Genomic DNA, 17,668 nt, shown 5'->3' with positions numbered 1-17,668 from the left:
TCCTCACAAATAATCATATTTTTTCGAGTACAAAATAGTTATATTTCTCAATCCACACTTACGCTTTAAATAACTTAAAGTCAGTATAACAACCCAGGATCTCACCCAATATGGCTAGCCGGAAGTTATTATTTGGGTTCCTTGATCTTGTATAAGTACCCAATATCTACCCAACAAATAATCGATATGGGACTAAACACACGCCCACACGGGTCCTCACATACTCTTTCCGTTCAAACTCTGACATCCTCGTTAGGTTAAGGGTTCAAATCTATTCAAATCTAATCACAAACACCACGATCGGCCCGTGGTCAGCCCCAATCGATCTGTGCTGCAGTGTCTTCTAGTCCACATAGATTATGGGCCGGGTCCACTCTGATACTATTTATAACAACCCAGGATCTCACCCAAAATGGCTAGCTGGAAGTTATTATTTGGGTTTCTTGATCCTGTATAAGTACTCAAGATCTACTTAGCAAATAACCGATGTGGGACTAAATACACGCCTATACGGGTCCTCACAGTCAGATTGGATCAAATCATTTTCAGATCAATTTCAAATTGGAAGCACACTAGTTTTAATCTATTCACCTGCAAAGAGGTATATTATGTGAATATACAGTATTAAGTCCTGAATAGGTTGGTGTCGATATTTTGGTTAGGCATGTCATAAGTTGAGATTTTGATTAAAAATGTGACAGGTTTTTCTAAATATGCTTAAATGGTCTTGCATCAAAAGAAGAAAGATTGATTGATGCGCGCAGCAAGGATATCCACTACAGAAAAATACATCTTTTCCGGCATTTTTAATGACCTTTACCGACGCTTATAAGCGTCGGCTAAAGTTCGACCGATGCTAAATAAAGCGTCGCAGAAGCATTGGCAATATTTGAGTGGTAAAAAAATTTTCCGACGCTTTCGGAAAGCATCGTAAAATATCAGTTTTTAGCGACGCTAAAAGCCTTAAAGCCGATGCTTATAAGCATCCGCTAATGTATTTAATTTAAAAAAAAAATTATTTTCTTCAGCATCCTTATTCCTTCTTACATCAGAGATCCAGTTTGGCTCAGCATCTACGCTATCAATTCTGGACAACATCAACTCTTCGATTTTTTTTTTCCAAAGACAGGGACAACAACTAGGCATCAGTAAACAAAAGTAAGAAGGAAATCAAGAACTCCAAGAAAGGACAGAACCAAAATTTTGTAGATCAAGTCAACGAAATCATCTTGCATTACTCCCAGGCACCGATTTTCTTGAAGAAAACATGTGATAATTAAGGCAAAGGGACAATAACCATGCACATAAAACTTTATTAAAGAAAGAAAAGAAAAAAAATACCAAGAGGCGGCCATCGAGACCTTTCTTGAACCCTTCCTACGAACAAAATGGAGAAGCCAAAGCTACTACTCTTATAAGACGGTCAATTAAAAAAGAAGAAAAGAGGGTCAGAGAAAAATGATATACCTCGATGATTCAAAATCTGATTCATGGGACTCGGCCTTTGTCCTTTCTGTTTAGAGTATATCTTGAAATATTTCGCCATTACCTGAGGAAAAAAAAGAAGAAAAAGTGAAAGCAAAAGGGGAAAAATAAGAAAAGGAGAAGGAGAAGCAGAATTTTGAATCGGGAGAGGTATATCTCCCGATGAAGGAGAAGGAGAAGGCTTTTACCTGGTGAGAGTGGCGATGGTTTAAGGGTTTCAAGAGAGGGAAGACAATAAGAGGACTCCCGGTGGATTGATGTCGACGCTAGAGGGAGGAGGAGAGGAGAGGAAAAAAACTAGGGCATCAATCGAGAGGGGGCTGATATTTAAATGGATTTGGCCTCCGGCGACGCTTATAAGCGTCGTTGTAGGTCCAAACTTTATACGACGCTTTTAAGCATTGTTGATTCCGAAGCTTTTCCGACGCTTTTTAGAAGTGTTTGGCGTTGAACCAAAATTTTCCGACGCTTCTCCCTAGCTAGCGTTGGAAAAAAAGCGACGGAAAATCTCCTTTTTCTTGTAGTGATCGTTTTATCTATTTCCAAGGGCAGCATCTGTATCATAGAAGTTACTGAATGCCTCGCCAATCTGTCCACGCAACATGAAATAAAAACCATACAAACCGAGTGCATTGCTCTCGGACCATTCGATTAATTTAAGCTAACAGCAGCTGCACAGTGCTCTCCGTGATACAAGGAATGAGAGGTAGCATGTATGAAGCCTGTGCCCACATACCATGCATGCATCTCGAACACCATGTATTCCGCAATTTATATGCACCTGACGATGCTTTGAGATGACAAATAGCTAGAAAAGTAACAATTCCGCTACTCGTCCTGGCATTAGAAACCACGTCCACTTCAAGGTTAACACCGATGTTGATGATGAGAGAAAGCCAAGAAAGGACAAAAAGACGAAAGACAACTCCTCGGTGGACACCATAAAATAATTTGGCTGGCCAAGCTGAGGAAATTTCTAACAAAGCCACTTGCTCACAAAAGATCCATAAACACGATAGAATTCCAGTGTTTGCTTGGTTGACGGCGAAATATTCAAATATCCTTCTCGGATCCAATCTTTTATTTAATTCCTTTCAATCAAATGGAGTTGGAACGCGACATCCATGACGGATCCACCAAACAAGACTTCCAATAATTATGCAATTTGTTTACTTTCCCTTAAAGTAAAAAAGAAAACGTTTTCCTATCCCTATCAACCCCGAAGCCTTGGTTCGCCACCCTACCGCATGCCTCGTGGGCCTCGTTAGAGAATCTCCACGTCTGATAATTTTGCAGAAAACACCCGAAAGTTATCAAGCGTTCCCATTACTCCCTCCCCCAGCTCCATTCGTCATCTGAACTTCTCCGTCCTTCTCTTCTGTTTTGTTTCCAAACAAATTCTCCATCTCCTCTAGAGTCTTCCCTCTGGTCTCCTTCAAGTAAGTAAAGAAGAACACCCATGCCGCCGCCGCGATCCCGGCATACAAGAAGAAGCTCCCACCGATCGTAATGGCCTTGTAGAGTGATATAAAGGTCATCGTGATCACACCACTTGTCACCCGGTTCACCACCACCCCTGCACTCGCCCCCTGTGCTCTTAGCCTCAGTGGGAAGATCTCTGAGCTATAGACCCAAGTTATCGGCCCCAGACCGATCGAAAAGAAGGCGACGTAGGCCAATATCGATGCGATGCAGAGCCCGAGGGCCCACGGGAGGTGCCCATTCGGGTGCTGATCGACGACGGTGAGCCCAAGCCCAAGCCCGGCCAGCGACACTATCATCCCTCCTGTGCTGCTCAACAACAAAGGTCGCCGCCCAACACGGTCTAACAGGAAGGTTGCCACAAGGATGAACAAAGTTTTGGTGAATCCGACCGCCACCGTCGCGCCGAGCAGCGTGTCTTTGTCATGAATTCCGGCTTTTTCGAAGACTTTGGGGCTGTAGAGCACCACGGAGTCGATACCGGAGGCCTGCTGGAAGAAGTGGATTCCGATCGCTGATATCAAGACACGGCGGACTGAGGGCGTTGGCCTCAGGAAGAGCTCCTTCCACACTCCCTCGCCGTGGCTCTGCTTCTGGACCGCGACCACGTCGTCGTTGCAGTCGGCAGGGATGCCGGCGACCTTCTTTATGTCGAGAAGCCGTTCCTCGGCTTCTTCCGGGCTGTCTGAGGTCTTTGCGAGGACCTTCTTGGCCAAGCCGAGCTGGCCCTGCATGACGAGCCACCGGGGCGACTCCGGCATGGCAAGGACGCCGACGCCGAGGAAGACGGAGGGGACGGCGCCGACGCCGAGCATGAGGCGCCACGCGAGGTGCTCCGGGAGCTTGGAGAAGGCGAAGTTGGAGACGTAGCCGAGGAGGATGCCGGAGTTGATGAAGACCTCCGCGAAGGAGGTGAGGAAGCCGCGGGAGGAGGCGGGTGCGACCTCGGCCGTGTAGACGGGGGCGATCATGAGGGCGTAGCCGACGCCGACGCCGGCGACGAAGCGGCCGACCATGAGGAAGGCGTAGTTGGGGGCGAGGCCCATCATGATTGCGCCGACGAAGAAGATGACGGCAGCAAAGACGATGGTGTAGCGGCGGCCGATCCAGTCGGAGGTCCGGCCGGCGGCGAGGGAGCCGACGAGGGAATAGAGGTTGAGGATTCCGAGGAGTATCTCTATCTGAGTGTCACTCACGTGGAGGTCGTCCTGGATGAATATTGCAGCGCCACTCATCACGCCGATGTCTGTGATATATCATCCATTATTTTTATGAAATATTTCTAAAATAATTATTTCTAACATTTAATAAAATTATAAAAGAAAACAAAATAACCAAAACAATTCACGAACAGCAGGAGATAAGTTTAGACTTAGCATAATACAAGTAATAATAATAAATAGATAGCTGAACTCAAACAAATTTTAAAGCTAGGCTAATAAATCAAGCATGAATATTAAAATTTTTAAATTTTTTTTAACCCATCTTAATTCTTATAAGAACCCAGCTTGAATAGCTGAAGTTGATCTTGGCTCGAATCTGAACCGGCCTTGAGCAGCTTTTTTATATAATAAGCCAAACCTAACTGAAAGATATTATGAACTATTGAAATATTTTAATTTCTAAAAATAATAATTCATGAACTACTTTAAGAAAATTATCCTAAAAAAACTTATTTAAGAAAATATTCTAGTAAAGCTACAAGGGGAGGAGAAATACTTTCTTTTGAGCGTTATAAAAGTTTTTGATTTTTCTTTGTTCTTTCGGAGTTAAAAAAAAAAAAAAGAGGAGTCCATGAGACTTACCATAGCCTAAGAGGATGGAGGTCATGGAGGCGAGCATGGCGCAGCCGAAGGCATATTTATTCTTACGGCGCGGCCGTGGGGCGACGGCCTCGGGGAGGGAGTCATGGGGGACCTGAGAAGCCACTTTGGTGGCTTCTGGTTTCTGGTCAGTCATTTCTGATCTCTTTTGTGTATCTCTTGGAAGAAGAAGTGAATGGGGAGCAAGGGAGAGAGGTCTGTAGGGGGCTGGATTGGAGATGAGTTAACGGGGCATGGCCTGTAGCGAAGCAGGCGCTTGAGGGGATTAAATAGGCCACAAGCTGGGATTCGTGTGGCAGCTAGAGCAGAAGGTGGGTCCTATCTAGCCATGGTCCATACCCAAAGTTTTAGATTCATGGCTCATATTTGGATCTAGAATTACCATCTGAACTTCCCATCATTTTGAGTTTAGATCTCACATACATAATTGGACAAAAAATACTCAATCCAACCTAGATCACATTAGACCTAACGAAAATATCAAAGAAAAACAAACATTTGTAGCATCTTAAGGTTTAAAAGAGATCTAATCCATTAAGTGGCCAGGTTAAACTAATTTGAGTCGAAAATCTACCGAGATAGAGCTGGGCCCGACGCAGCCAACTTGGTGGAGCCAGCTAGATTTCATGCATGCATACTGTTGGCTTTTTCTCGAGTTAGTCTTTACTGCTGACGGGGGGGTCAGATATCTTGAGTGTTTCTCTAAACCACTGTAACTACAAATAATCCGTGACTCCTCCTAGACGAGGTTGAGAGATCTTCTTATCTGATAGAACCTACCAGTAAATAGAGGGATTAAATAAAACATTTTCCTGATTCTTAGTAGATTATATGAAGACTTATCTTGGAGTTCTCTCATACCATTGAATGAAGGGGGTGAGTCAAGTAAAAAATTGAGGGGCCACAAGGCTACGTTCGATTCGCTCATTATTTGGTGTCCAGACCTGACGTCAGGCATGGTGTCCCCCTAGCTGCGGCGTGTGAATATTGAAACGTAGCGTGCCTAACTAATGGGCATTCACATGCAATGGAACGGTGTTTAATTGCCTTATTCTATGTCGAACGTCTTTCTTTGCCTGCCAGCTTCCTCCTCCTACATTATTTTGTTGTGAGCTGTGAGTGACAGATTAGTCATCGAGCAGCCCTTTGAAAATCCATCGTCATAAGAGCCATGATATACAGACAAGTCATTAAGCAGCCATTCCAAAGTTCTTCGTTGTAAGAGCCGAGATTAGAATTGCATGTTTGAAGTTTTTTTTTCCCTTTTTTTGCAACGGTAATCTTATTAAGAAAAAAAAAAAGCCAGTAGAAAGATGTTTTTTCAGATTTTCTTATCAATATAGAGAAATAAATAAGTTAGATCGGACCAGATCATAAGTGACTATGACCCATTTCGATTTTTTTTTCGGGTTCTAATGTTGGACTCGGACCCAACCCAATAAAAAATCGGATCAAATCAGGTCGGATCGAGTCCATGGCTACAATTTTTGATCCAACCGATCATTCGGATTGAATTGCATCCATGTATAATTCGGTTCCAACACAAAAAATTCGGATTCGGAATGGGTCCAGATTGGTTCCAGTTCGGATCCGGATTTATGCTCTCTGTTCAAACTGCACCCTCTTCTCTAAGCTAATAGTAGAACCCCAAGATAACTTGCTATCCTTTTTGTGCATTTTTGTCTTCCAAATTACAATGGATGCTTCAATTTGGTTTTTAAAGTCGAGGACTTTGTGGTCCGTCCAACTCTTGAGAGTCAAGCATTTCAACAATAATGCTTTGTAGGTTGCATCTCCAAGGCTTGACCTCTCATTTTTTTCATAAGAAGAAAAAAGCCCAACTCAGGAAATAGATAACATTAACAGATAATTAGAGTGAGCATGCTTCTTTTTCTTCTGAGGATAAATAAAACTAAATAATACTAAATGAGGATAAATAAAACTAAATAATACTATCTCATAGGTAGGTTCCTCTAGAAATTGAACACATATTGTTAGAAAGGAAAAAAGATTGGTTTTCTTGCTAATTAGATGTTTAATTATCTGGTATGCAGACTGATGGTTCTTTGGTAAACTTCACTAAAAATGATAGAGGGCCAAGCATAGCATTGAAAGATGTAATTTGCCATCTAAATAATTTGCAAATAATTGAAAATGATATAACATAATAGTTCTTTTTACTATTTATATATAATTAAAGTGACAATTGGATTGAAATGCGAGAGTCAAAAGAATAGGCACAAGGATCACTTAGGACAAAAGCATGACCTATCAGTATCAGTTACCACCCTAAAAGGTTGTGGGGGGAAATATATCAAATTCTTTCAAAAAAATTCTTGCACAAATAAAATAAAATGTTGTATTCAAACTTATAGAATATAAAAAGGCATCAGAAAAAAATATAATTTGAGTAAAGTCTAATTACACAAACGGTTCATGGGCCCAAATGGATTACCGGATTTAGGTCAAATTGGATCAGATTGTAGGGTTGGAAACCCAAAATTGCGTAAATTTCGAATGGATCAGGTCGAGTCATGTCAGAATTTAGACAACCCAGATCCGACCTCGAAAATAGAATGGCTCCAATTTTAGAACCCAACTCTGCCCCACAGGTACTTTAAAACTGGTTAGATTGGAGCTAAGCGAGTTAGGCCAAGTCGGGTCGGGTCTAACCCGACCCGGCCCCATAGGTCTTTTAAAAAAAGTCGGATTGCGGATAAGCGGGGCAGGTCGGATCGGGTCACGAGTCAATCCAACCCATTTGCAAACTTAACTCTATATAAATAGGCATGATCTACTAAGTGTATAGTCAATATGAGACTAAGCGTACGCCCATATGGATCCTCCCATGCTTTCTTCATTTAAGTTATAGCATCCTTGATCGTCTGACTAAATATCTAAATCTATTTAAATCTAATCCACCACGATTGACCAATGATCATTTACAATAGATCCGTGTTGCACTATCTCCTAGTCCGCATAGGCCATAAATTGGATCTGGTCTAATACTATATGTCACAACCTAGAATTTCATTCAAACAAGCTTCTTGAAAGGTATTATTTAGATTTCTTAACCTTATATAATATTCAAGATCTATTCAATATATAGCTGATATTGGATTAAATACATATTCCACATGGATCCTCGTATCTTTGGACTGAATGACTATACGGTATATCTTCTCTTCATAACCGCTTTAATTAGGATTGTCCAGGAGAGGTGTTATATTATAATTGCCCACTTGTATACGAAAAAATTATATGAAAGCTTGGACTCAATTGTCGTTTACAATCATTCCAAAAAAATTACCGTTTACAGAGAGGATAGTGTTTATTTTAGCACTGTGGATGGCAGATTGAGAGCTGACACAGTATCAGTTATTTATTAATGATGAGGGGTAATCAAGTCCAACACACTGTAACTCAAGCTTGATTTAGTTGGACTTGATTGGATTTATCAAGAGACGATATAGAAAATGTCCGTTTCTGACAATTGCTCCAGCTTATTTTTTTATTATTCAGTGCGAAAGGAAGTTGGTGCAACATAGGAGAGCAAAGTCTATTTTAGCAGTATGCCGAAGCCGACATAAGGTCAATTGCATATGATAGGTACGTTGTTAAATACTTATCGTAGATGGAGATTAACCGAGTCCATGCATAATCATGTGACTCAAGCTTGGTTTAATTAGATTTGATTTTTGTTAAGTTAAAATCAAGACTAACATATTTTGTTTGCTCGATCTGACATGTAATTAACTGCATTAGTTTCAACCCTAAATGTTTTGATTACAATTCTCAACCAATAAATGTTTGGTTTGATCAAATTGGGTTAGCCTACTCCTTTTTCTTTTCAGCTATTGAACGACTAACATCATATCGAGGCAGAAAACATTTTTATGTGGAAAAATCTCACCATTAACTATGATTCTTAGATGTTGATGTGGTTTTGCATGAGTTTCATGTAATTAAGTTACATGGTTATTTGAATCCTACAACAAATTGCTATATATCAAACAATTAATAATACATGTAATATTTCGAGCCAAACCATCCGTGTCGAACAAGTCATATGGTGCTATTGAAAAAATTGCACCCAATCTACCAAAAAAATGCACCCAACATGGTTCTCACCTTCACATCCATCCTATAATACATACTCATATTGTAATTGTGTATTCTCGGATCCTGCTAGTCGATAGCTTACATGCTGATACCTTGAGCTGTAGCTGGTAAAACGTGCAAGAACAAGTAAAGGTTGGGTCTCTTGGAGTTAGACAAGTTGCCTTTTTTTTTTTTTTTTCCTCTTTTTGAAGAAAGACTACATGTTATACTTCTCACCGACGTCGACCTAGCTTATTATTAATTAATTGAAGGTGTGAGAGAAAGGATGTTTCAAGCTTTCAACATATGGTTGTAGTCCAAGGTGCTAGCGATCACAAGTCAATTCTGAAGTTATTGTTGTAGGAATTCTTTGGTTCTTCTTTTCCCAATAGTCAAGAACATGTAGTGTCTGGTGGTCCATTATTGGAGATATCTGGTTGACGAACAGCCGACGACTGACAGCCTGTGGTCTGGCTAGCCGATGGACTAAATTGAAATAGAACTCAAACAGTGATAAGGGGAATGAGTCTCTCTCTAGCATTTCTATATCCTTAAATGTTATAAGTATCCACCCCTAGGAGCACCCGTTTGTACACCCTCAAATCTTAAGATGTTTCAAGGAGTCGTCGAATGGATTCCTTGTGTTGGGTGGAGAGAAGGAGGTGGTCGATAGAATGCACGGTTGACTAGTATGGGGGAGGAAATCAACAAGGTACTGTCATCTTCTGGTCCCTTCTAACCATTAGGGCTCATTTGGTTCCCGAAAAAAGAAGAGGAAAAAGTGTGGTCAACGGGAAAGTAATGAGATGCCTCTTATTTGGTTGGAGTTTTTAAAGGAGAGAGATGTGAAAGTTGTATTCCCATGGGAATATGATTCCTACATTTCATGGGAAAGTTATTTTTCCATGAGGCGAAATCACTTTATTTTTATTTTTTCTCAAAAAGGCCCGTCAGCATTAAAGAAGCATTAAAGAGGCATTAAAGACCTAATTTTTATTAAGGGCATAATAGAAATTATACATAACTTTTTCAGGAAAGTGGATGGCCAACCAAACATAAGCACTTTGAAAATTTGTCACTTTCCCATGGTCAACCAAACATGACAAAAGTACTTTTCTAGGCATCCTCTTCCTAGAAATTTGTTTTCTAGAAATCATATTCCTAGAAGGAAAAATGTTTCCCGCGAACCAAAAGTACATGCTTATTACTAGAAGTGTCCATCAGAGCAATGGTAAACTCAAGGAATATGCTCGATCTCTCCTAAAACCTCCTTCAGATGTGTTCAACTCATGATTTTGATAAAGTTCAAATTTTGGCACTAGATTAACAACTAACCTAGTGCTAAAAAGCGGATCGTACACCTTTTCCTTATGAGCTTTTGGAGCCTTTTTTTTTATCCTATATGGATGATCAGATCTGTAAGGATCATGATTGGAAATTATTTGATCGTCTTTCTCAAATAAGAGATTGAAAGATTTTATTAAAATTGTTCTTTGTACTGTAAACACTACAGAAAAAGAGAATTTTTCCAACCCTTTTATGCGGACGCTAGGTAAAAGCGTCGGCAAGTTTGGCACAGGCGCCAATTTTTGCCGATGCTTTGAACAAGCGTCGGCAGGTTCTCGATGTGGACAATGCTTAGATGCTTATAAGCGTCGTCCAAGGCCGGAGCAATGATGACCTGAAGGTCTCTTATCTCCTCTCTCAGCCCATCGACCGACCTAGCCCTAGCCCTCTTTCGATCTCCTCCTCTCCGGTGCGAAGCCCCGATCGATCGAGGTCCTCCCTCCTCTCCGGCGCGAGCTCCGCCTCCGCCCTCCTCTCCGGCGTCGATCGACCGTCCTTCAAGCCTCGATCGAGCTTCGCCTCCGCCCAAAGATCTTCTCCTCCTTCCTCCTCTTCGGCTTCGTCCAACCGAGCCTCAAGTCTTGATCGGGCTTCGCCTCCGCCCAAGGATCTTCTCCTCCTCCCTCCTCTCCAGCATTGACTGACCAACCTCAAACCCCGATCGATCGAGATCCGCCTCCATTCGAGGTATTGCACTATATTTCTTCAAATTTTTCACTGAATTAAGATTTGTTAGATTGTTAATCCGCATGCTTCTTTCATAATACAAGGCTCTCTCTCTCTCTCTCTCTCATGAATTGAGGTGTAGACATTCAAATTTTCCTTCTTTAATTTGTTCTCTTGTTTCGCCTTCGCCCGAGGATCTCTTCCTCTTCTCTCCTCTCCGGTGCCAACCGAGCAGCCCTTGTTCTTCTAACTGGGGTTCTTCGGAGGGAAAAAAAAGAAGTTTGGGGGGGGAGGGGGGGTGGTTACAAAATCTGAATTAGCCTTTTGCTATATGTTATTGTTATCCTTTGCTATAATCTTTAGAGATTATCTTGATTAGATCTGTATTGCAATTCGGTGTTGGAAAATATACCTCAAGTTCAGTAAAAATGATTTGGTCAGGAATCTGATTTTGCTTAAGTTTGCCTACTGGTTTAACTCCTGCTTTGTGATTATCTTGGTTTTTCTAGGATTTTAGAAAACATAAACTAACCTAAGTTTCAATAAACCTCAAATAGATTATAGATTCAGGTAATGCCGACACTTTCAGAAAGCGTCGAAAAGAAAATCTCCCAGCCCCACCTACCCGATGCTTTTGCAACGCTTTTGAAAGCGTCGACACGAAGAGTACCGACATTTATAAGCGTCGGTAATGACTCTAAAAAGTGCCGAAAAATGTTAGTTCTTTTGTAGTGAAAAGCAAGTGCTTCAAATCATTGCTATTTGACTCATTTTTATATTAATAATTATCACGCAACATAAGGAATTAGATTTAACACCTCGAAAACGTCTACCTACATGGCACCCACTAATCAAGTATGTAGACCTTCACCTCCAAATATGGTCAGATGGATGCTAACGCGGAACTATTTGTAACAATTGTTGTGATTATTTGTTATTGGCTAGTGACAAATAAGATGGCTCCTTTTAATTAAGCAGCAAATGATGTGGATCTAACTGGAAAATTAAATTCAGCCATGCCATGGGTACCAAAAAGCATCCTACTGCCGATGTGTAGTATGTTGCGCATCTCTAGAAGGTGTTGTGGTGGATGGGGACATGCGCAAAGAATATCATGACGAATGCATGTAGCGGGGAAAGACCCATCATGTAAACTATGCTTGAACAAAGATTTCGTTTAAATGGGTCCCAAGTTATGCCAACCAACACGACATGTGGATTTTTGAGAGTATAAGGTTTGCCTCCATGAGAATGTTATTTTCAAAAATTCTTATATGGCCAGGTGGATAATTATTTTATATTTGATCTTTGACACTGCTTACAAGCATGCACAAAGCAAATCTAAACACACATAAAGGAACCAATTGTTAAAATGCTTACTGCGTATGAGCTCAACATAAAATCGCAGCCAAATAAAGACATAAGCTCTATGTCCTCCAGACTCCAGTTTTTATCACTACTGAGGCCACATGAGAGAGAGAGAGAGATAGAGACTGAGTTGGTGAGAGGCCCATTAGCAATTTCATTCTTATCAGGGATCAGGCCACCTTGCACAGTCTCATCTTCAAGGTCATCAAGCAAGGAGTAATATATGTGGTTGGGTTCATGAATCATCCGCCTGTCATAACCTTACACATCATCATATCTTAACATATCTTAAATCTAATTATGCTATATTAAGATGACAGGCTTGCAGACATTTTTCTCTACTCCATTGACTCCTTGCCTCAAGCTCTTCATCCAAGTTGATCTTTTGTCTCCTTAATTCTGCTTCATTGTCTCAAGTACTACATCTTGAGCTCCATCATTTCAATTTTATACTCGAGCACATTTCCATTCATAATCACATCCTTAGGCCATGTTACAAGTTACATTCATAACGGCTTTTAGAAGAATTGTTTTGGTCAGTATTGGTTGAATACTATCATTTGAAGGAGCTTCTAAACACCAATTAGTCTAGCTTCTGCTTGTGATAATCCTAAGTAGAGATGGACTTCTTCGAACTTGCTTACTGTGAAGTCTTGCTATTGATTTATCAATTTTTGGCGGAAAACTGGAGAGTATGGTCCAATGCCATGGAAAATCAAAATTCCTAAGGAAGTAAGGATGTTCGCATGGATGGCTTTTAAAGGGAAAAATTTAACAGTAGATAATTTAAGAAGATCATGTTCTCATCCATCTTAGTGTGTTCTCTGTCAGGAGGAAAAGGAGTCTGCATTTCATCTTTTTTTTTTCTTTTTTTATCATGTTGGTATGCTAAATAGTTGTCGGAATATTTCAAAGGCATGGTTAATTAATTGGAAAGGAAGAGCCTCATCTCTGGTTTCCTTTTAGTGTACTAGTTATACCACACATGTGGCTACAAATGGCTGGTAAAAAATTCGAATATGCATAATTTAAATAAAACTTAAATTTAAAATATCTAAAAATAATCAAATCATAACTAACTAAAATCTAATGCATTATATCTTATTTTAGGTTCTTATGTGTCTCTCTTTCTCCTCCCTTGAAAATTTTTAGAGTCCATATATGCTAATATACTGTTTTTAGAAGTTCTAGAGTCCCTTATATAGAAATCTAGCAAATTTTAAACCTTTTAGTAAGTGTTATTTTTTTAAATCAAAAATTAAAAATTGTGCCACTTTTATATAGTTTGAGTATCTAAGGATTTCTAGGAGAGAGCAGATCAGGAAAAAAATTGATTGGGTTGGGATATCCTATTTGCTATGGTGTGGTGAAAAATTTAGAAAGAAAGGAACTCTAGGATCTTTAAGTTTGAAGAAAAATCTTACAAGTTATTGTTACTGGAAATTGGACCCGGGGGCAACCGTCGGCTGAGAAGGAGGAGCTCCGCTGCTGGAATGGCGGGTGGCGGTATGTCAGCGAGCGGCGTCCTCCAGAGGACCTGCAAGAAGCCGGTGGCCGGGGTTTCCAGCGTCGGCCCTCCGATGCTTAAGTCAGAGGGGGCAAATATGGGGGAGAAAAGAGGAAGATGTTTTTCCGGATTTCAGCATCCAACCCCCTCCCAAGATGGAGGGGTTCCCCTTTTATAGAGGGGTATTGTATTACCTGTAAAGTGACGGGGCAAATTATCCTCTTTGTTATAATTGAGCACGATCATGTGCATTAATAGCGTCGTGGGAGATCAGACCGGAGTCAGTGAGTTGTCGTGGGAGATCAGAAGTGGTGGAGTGGTTCAACTGCCTGTCGTGGAGGGCTTGCGGTCCATAAATAACAAGCGCATTGATTGTTGAGTGAACCGGAGATCAGAAGAGGTCATACGCTTTGATGGTCGAGTGGTCCGGAGATCATCTTAAGCCATGCTCATTAATGGTTGAGTGCGCCGGAGGCCTGCAGAGGCCACGCGCGTTAAAGGTTGAGTACGCCGGAGGCCTGCAGAGGCCATGCGCATTAATGGTTTGGCGGTAGTATGATATGGAGACTTGTCTGGAGTTAGGCTCCTGAAAGGGGTTAAGCCGAGGCCGAACACTTGGGTGGGACGTTTCGGAATCTAGCATCTGGTCGGATGCCGAGCCGAGCTGGTTGCCCTTAAGTCGGGTGCCTCCGGCCCGGGCATCGCTTGGTCGGCGCCTTCTGGTCGGGCGCCGGGCCGAGCTGGCTGCCCTTAGGTCGGGTGCCTCCGGCCCGGGCGTCGCTTGGTCGGCGCCTTCTGGTCGGGCGCCGGGCCGAGCTGGCTGCCCTTAGGTCGGGTGCCTCCATCCCGGGCGTCGCTTGGTCGGCGCCTTCTGGTCGGGCGCCGGGCCGAGCTGGCTGCCTTAAGTCGGGCGCCTCGTGGCCGGGCACCGGGCCGAGCTGGTTGCCCTTAAGTCGGGTGCCTCCGGCCCGGGCGTCGCTTGGTCGGCGCCTTCTGGTCGGGCGCCGAGCCGAGCTGGCTGCCTTAAGTCGGGCGCCTCGTGGCCGGGCGCCGGGCCGAGCTGGTTGCCCTTAAGTCGGGTGCCTCCGGCCCGGGCGTCGCTTGGTCGGCGCCTTCTGGTCGGGCGCCTGGCCGAGCTGGCTGCCTTTAAGTCGGGCGCCTCGTGGTCAAGCATCTTCCAGATGATTTGGGTTTTTTCCCAATAGTTATTATCCAAAGTGGTAGTTGCAATTTGGTTGAATGATTTTCAGTTGTGGACTATAAATTTCAAAAGAATATCTGAAGCTCTTAATTTTGCTCTGGTATAGTGCTCAAAAATGGATCCTTTTTTAGGTTCTCCATCTTTTTCTCACAAAAAAAAATTGATACACATTATAAGACTCAAAAATTTATCAATCCTCCTCGTCAAGAAAGACTATACCAAATAATTGAGAAAAGCCCAAGTTATAAACCAACTAACTTGGATTGATAAGATACAAAGTGTTGTGGGGCATGTTTGATAAGTCATCACAAATCTCTCTTTTTTTTTTTGATAATTAGCAAGGGTGGGAGCCAGGCCCAACACTAGAAAAAGGACAAATTTGAGTTGTTTGTATGACATTAAAAGGCTTTACCACCCCAGGTAATTAATTGGCACCATCAATTGTCCATATTCACTTTGATTTTCTTTTTTGTTTTTTGGCTGAGATATGATGGCTTGAGTCACCAGCAATCTGGTTGGGACCAAAAAGTTAAAAGGCATAGCTATAAATTAATTGGTTGCATGTTGTACGATTCACACATCAATGTTGAATGGGACTCCAAGCAAAAGCCATGTAAATGAGACGGGAACGCATGAAGTTTGAAAATGGAGACGGAGAGAAGAGATCGCCAGTACATCACTATCAAAAGATCATCTTCCAATCGCTTCTACTTAGCTCGTTTTGATGGAAAAAGGCAAGTCAGGCCAACTTTGATGTTATTTATGCTCCGTTCAATCATATTAGTTGGCTTGTGAGCCATGTAGGCATACCAAGTTTCAAGCCAGGCCTGAGCTCTATTCATTCTGGCAAAAGTTAGCTAAAAAACTGTAACTTGATGGACTTGACTTGAATCTAAGCTGAGCTATTCATGCACTGGCTCCATTCCAGAGTTACAACCTTAATTATAGATTGATTTCTGACCTTCCCGTCTAAATTACACCATTTCTGCAAAGCCATTAGATAACAAGAAGAGAGATATATACTAGTTCTACATGCACCTTTAGGCACATTTGCATGGGCTACACATGCCTTACATTCTTGGTGGAGAAGGATGTGATTTAGTTTTTGGGGTAAAGAGAAAAATGTGATTTATATTACATGTAATGGCTTTTGCCTACATTATTTTATTCATGGAAACCAATATGAGGATCACGGATATTTAAGAATCCTACTAAAACAGCCGGCTGAATTCTCGACCGAGACAGCAACAGATTTGTCTACCATAAAAAAACAAAAAAATGAATGAATGAAAGGACCCAAAAGATGTCATATATATGCACTGTAAATCTTCATCTGACCATTTCAATACTAAGCAAGTTCAGAACAACTCATGTTTGTCTCTTGCACCAAACTCTTAATTATATCACGTGTTGAAAGGTCAGTCCTTGCTATAATGCCATCCAAGCATATAAATGCTAAAATTAAACAGTTTCCTTGTAGTGACAGATATAGTATCAAAAGCATAGATATAATATCAAAAACCTATATTGTAATTCGTAGCCCAACTTGGTTGCAGTCAATGATTACATGTACAATGCCAGACTAATGTTTTGATCTTTTCTGCAAGGCATCGGGTCTTCTCTTTCTTTGTTTGCAAGCAACGAACAAATCAGATCATAGTAGTTTGTATTTCCAATGCCTATCTTAAGCAAAACAAAGGACATCATTAGGTGAGTTTATATTCAAGTGAGTCCCCACACTAACAAACTAGGCCTATTCAATTAAAACCCTAATTATGATGTTGCTTGCAAGTTTTAGCATTACAAGTCATTCTAGAGAATGGATGGATGTTAAAGAGTTCATTATATGTGTGACCTTCAGTTTCAACGTTGCCTTCAAAGATTATTTTGTCAAGAATCGCCTTCCAACAAATAATGTCTTGATTTTTTTTTTTTTTTTTGGTAAGCTACCTACCTTGGACTATTGCAAGGACATGGTGTTACAATTTCAAGCACTATGTGCAGCCCAAATAGCTTAATTTGCAAGCCCTCCACAGCGTCCCTTCTATGTGCATTATGTGAAAACACCTCGATATATGCAACTTCCATAGTTTATGACTTTTAGACCTCAAAAGGGTTTGAATCCATTAATTTCTCAAAATAGAGAGTATTACTTCGCTAAGCCCCAGTTGCTTGCTCTGTTGTGCTGCTACTTGAGTATGTAATTAACTTCTCTCTAATTCTCTTTTCAGAAGTTCCTTGAGGCAAAGATGTTACTCACATCTAATGATTTCAAACTCATACAATGCCTAGGTATGATAAGCACCAAACGATGAGAGTACTAATTTCAAAACATATTTTGAATATAGAACAACTGTTAACATAATTTTCCTTCAAAGATGAGCTCTTTTTTTTTCCATCTGTTGGTCGTTTGTGTTTCAATGATTGGCCAATTGCATGCTCGGGAACTTGAATGAAGCTTTCACTATATTTAAAAAGCTCAAACATGGTATGGACCTATGTATAAAATCAAACATTAATATTTATATAATCCCAGAATTCGAACTGAGATATTTAGTATCTGTATGTAATTCCAATCCATAAAAAGAATGGAGAGAGAAAATCTTCTTTCAGAGAAGAAGGAAAAAAATAAGGAGTAAACTTGTTACTATCTTCCTTTGTTCTGCAAACCTGCCATGTCAATTCACT

The 17,668-nt window shown here is 41.1% G+C and overlaps 1 protein-coding gene across 1 annotated transcript; it reads right to left on the bottom strand.

The window, feature by feature from the left end:
- Positions 1-2,103: 2,103 nt before the first annotated feature.
- LOC103711300 (polyol transporter 5-like) lies at positions 2,104-5,026 on the bottom strand. The gene is made up of 2 exons (XM_008797386.4): positions 4,773-5,026; positions 2,104-4,213 (listed from the first exon to the last, which is right to left on the bottom strand). Exons 1-2 carry the CDS (start codon positions 4,924-4,926, stop codon positions 2,799-2,801), a joined length of 1,569 nt encoding a protein of 522 aa, XP_008795608.2. The 5' UTR covers positions 4,927-5,026; the 3' UTR covers positions 2,104-2,798.
- Positions 5,027-17,668: the final 12,642 nt, after the last annotated feature.

The sequence above is a fragment of the Phoenix dactylifera genome, unplaced genomic scaffold (genome assembly GCF_009389715.1).
Source record: "Phoenix dactylifera cultivar Barhee BC4 unplaced genomic scaffold, palm_55x_up_171113_PBpolish2nd_filt_p 000586F, whole genome shotgun sequence".
NCBI lineage: Eukaryota > Viridiplantae > Streptophyta > Magnoliopsida > Arecales > Arecaceae > Phoenix > Phoenix dactylifera.
The sequence above is the reverse complement of the archived record's forward strand: the minus strand, read 5'-3'. Positions and strand labels throughout refer to the sequence as shown.

What these genes read in the sequence shown, in the direction of transcription:
- LOC103711300 (XM_008797386.4), bottom strand. Translation starts at nt 4,926, where the DNA reads ATGACTGACCAGAAACCAGAAGCCACCAAAGTGGCTTCTCAGGTCCCC. An exon ending in CTCCATCCTCTTAGGCTATG is followed by an intron (nt 4,214 to 4,772) that starts GTAAGTCTCATG and finishes GATATATCACAG; the next exon opens with ACATCGGCGTGATGAGTGGC.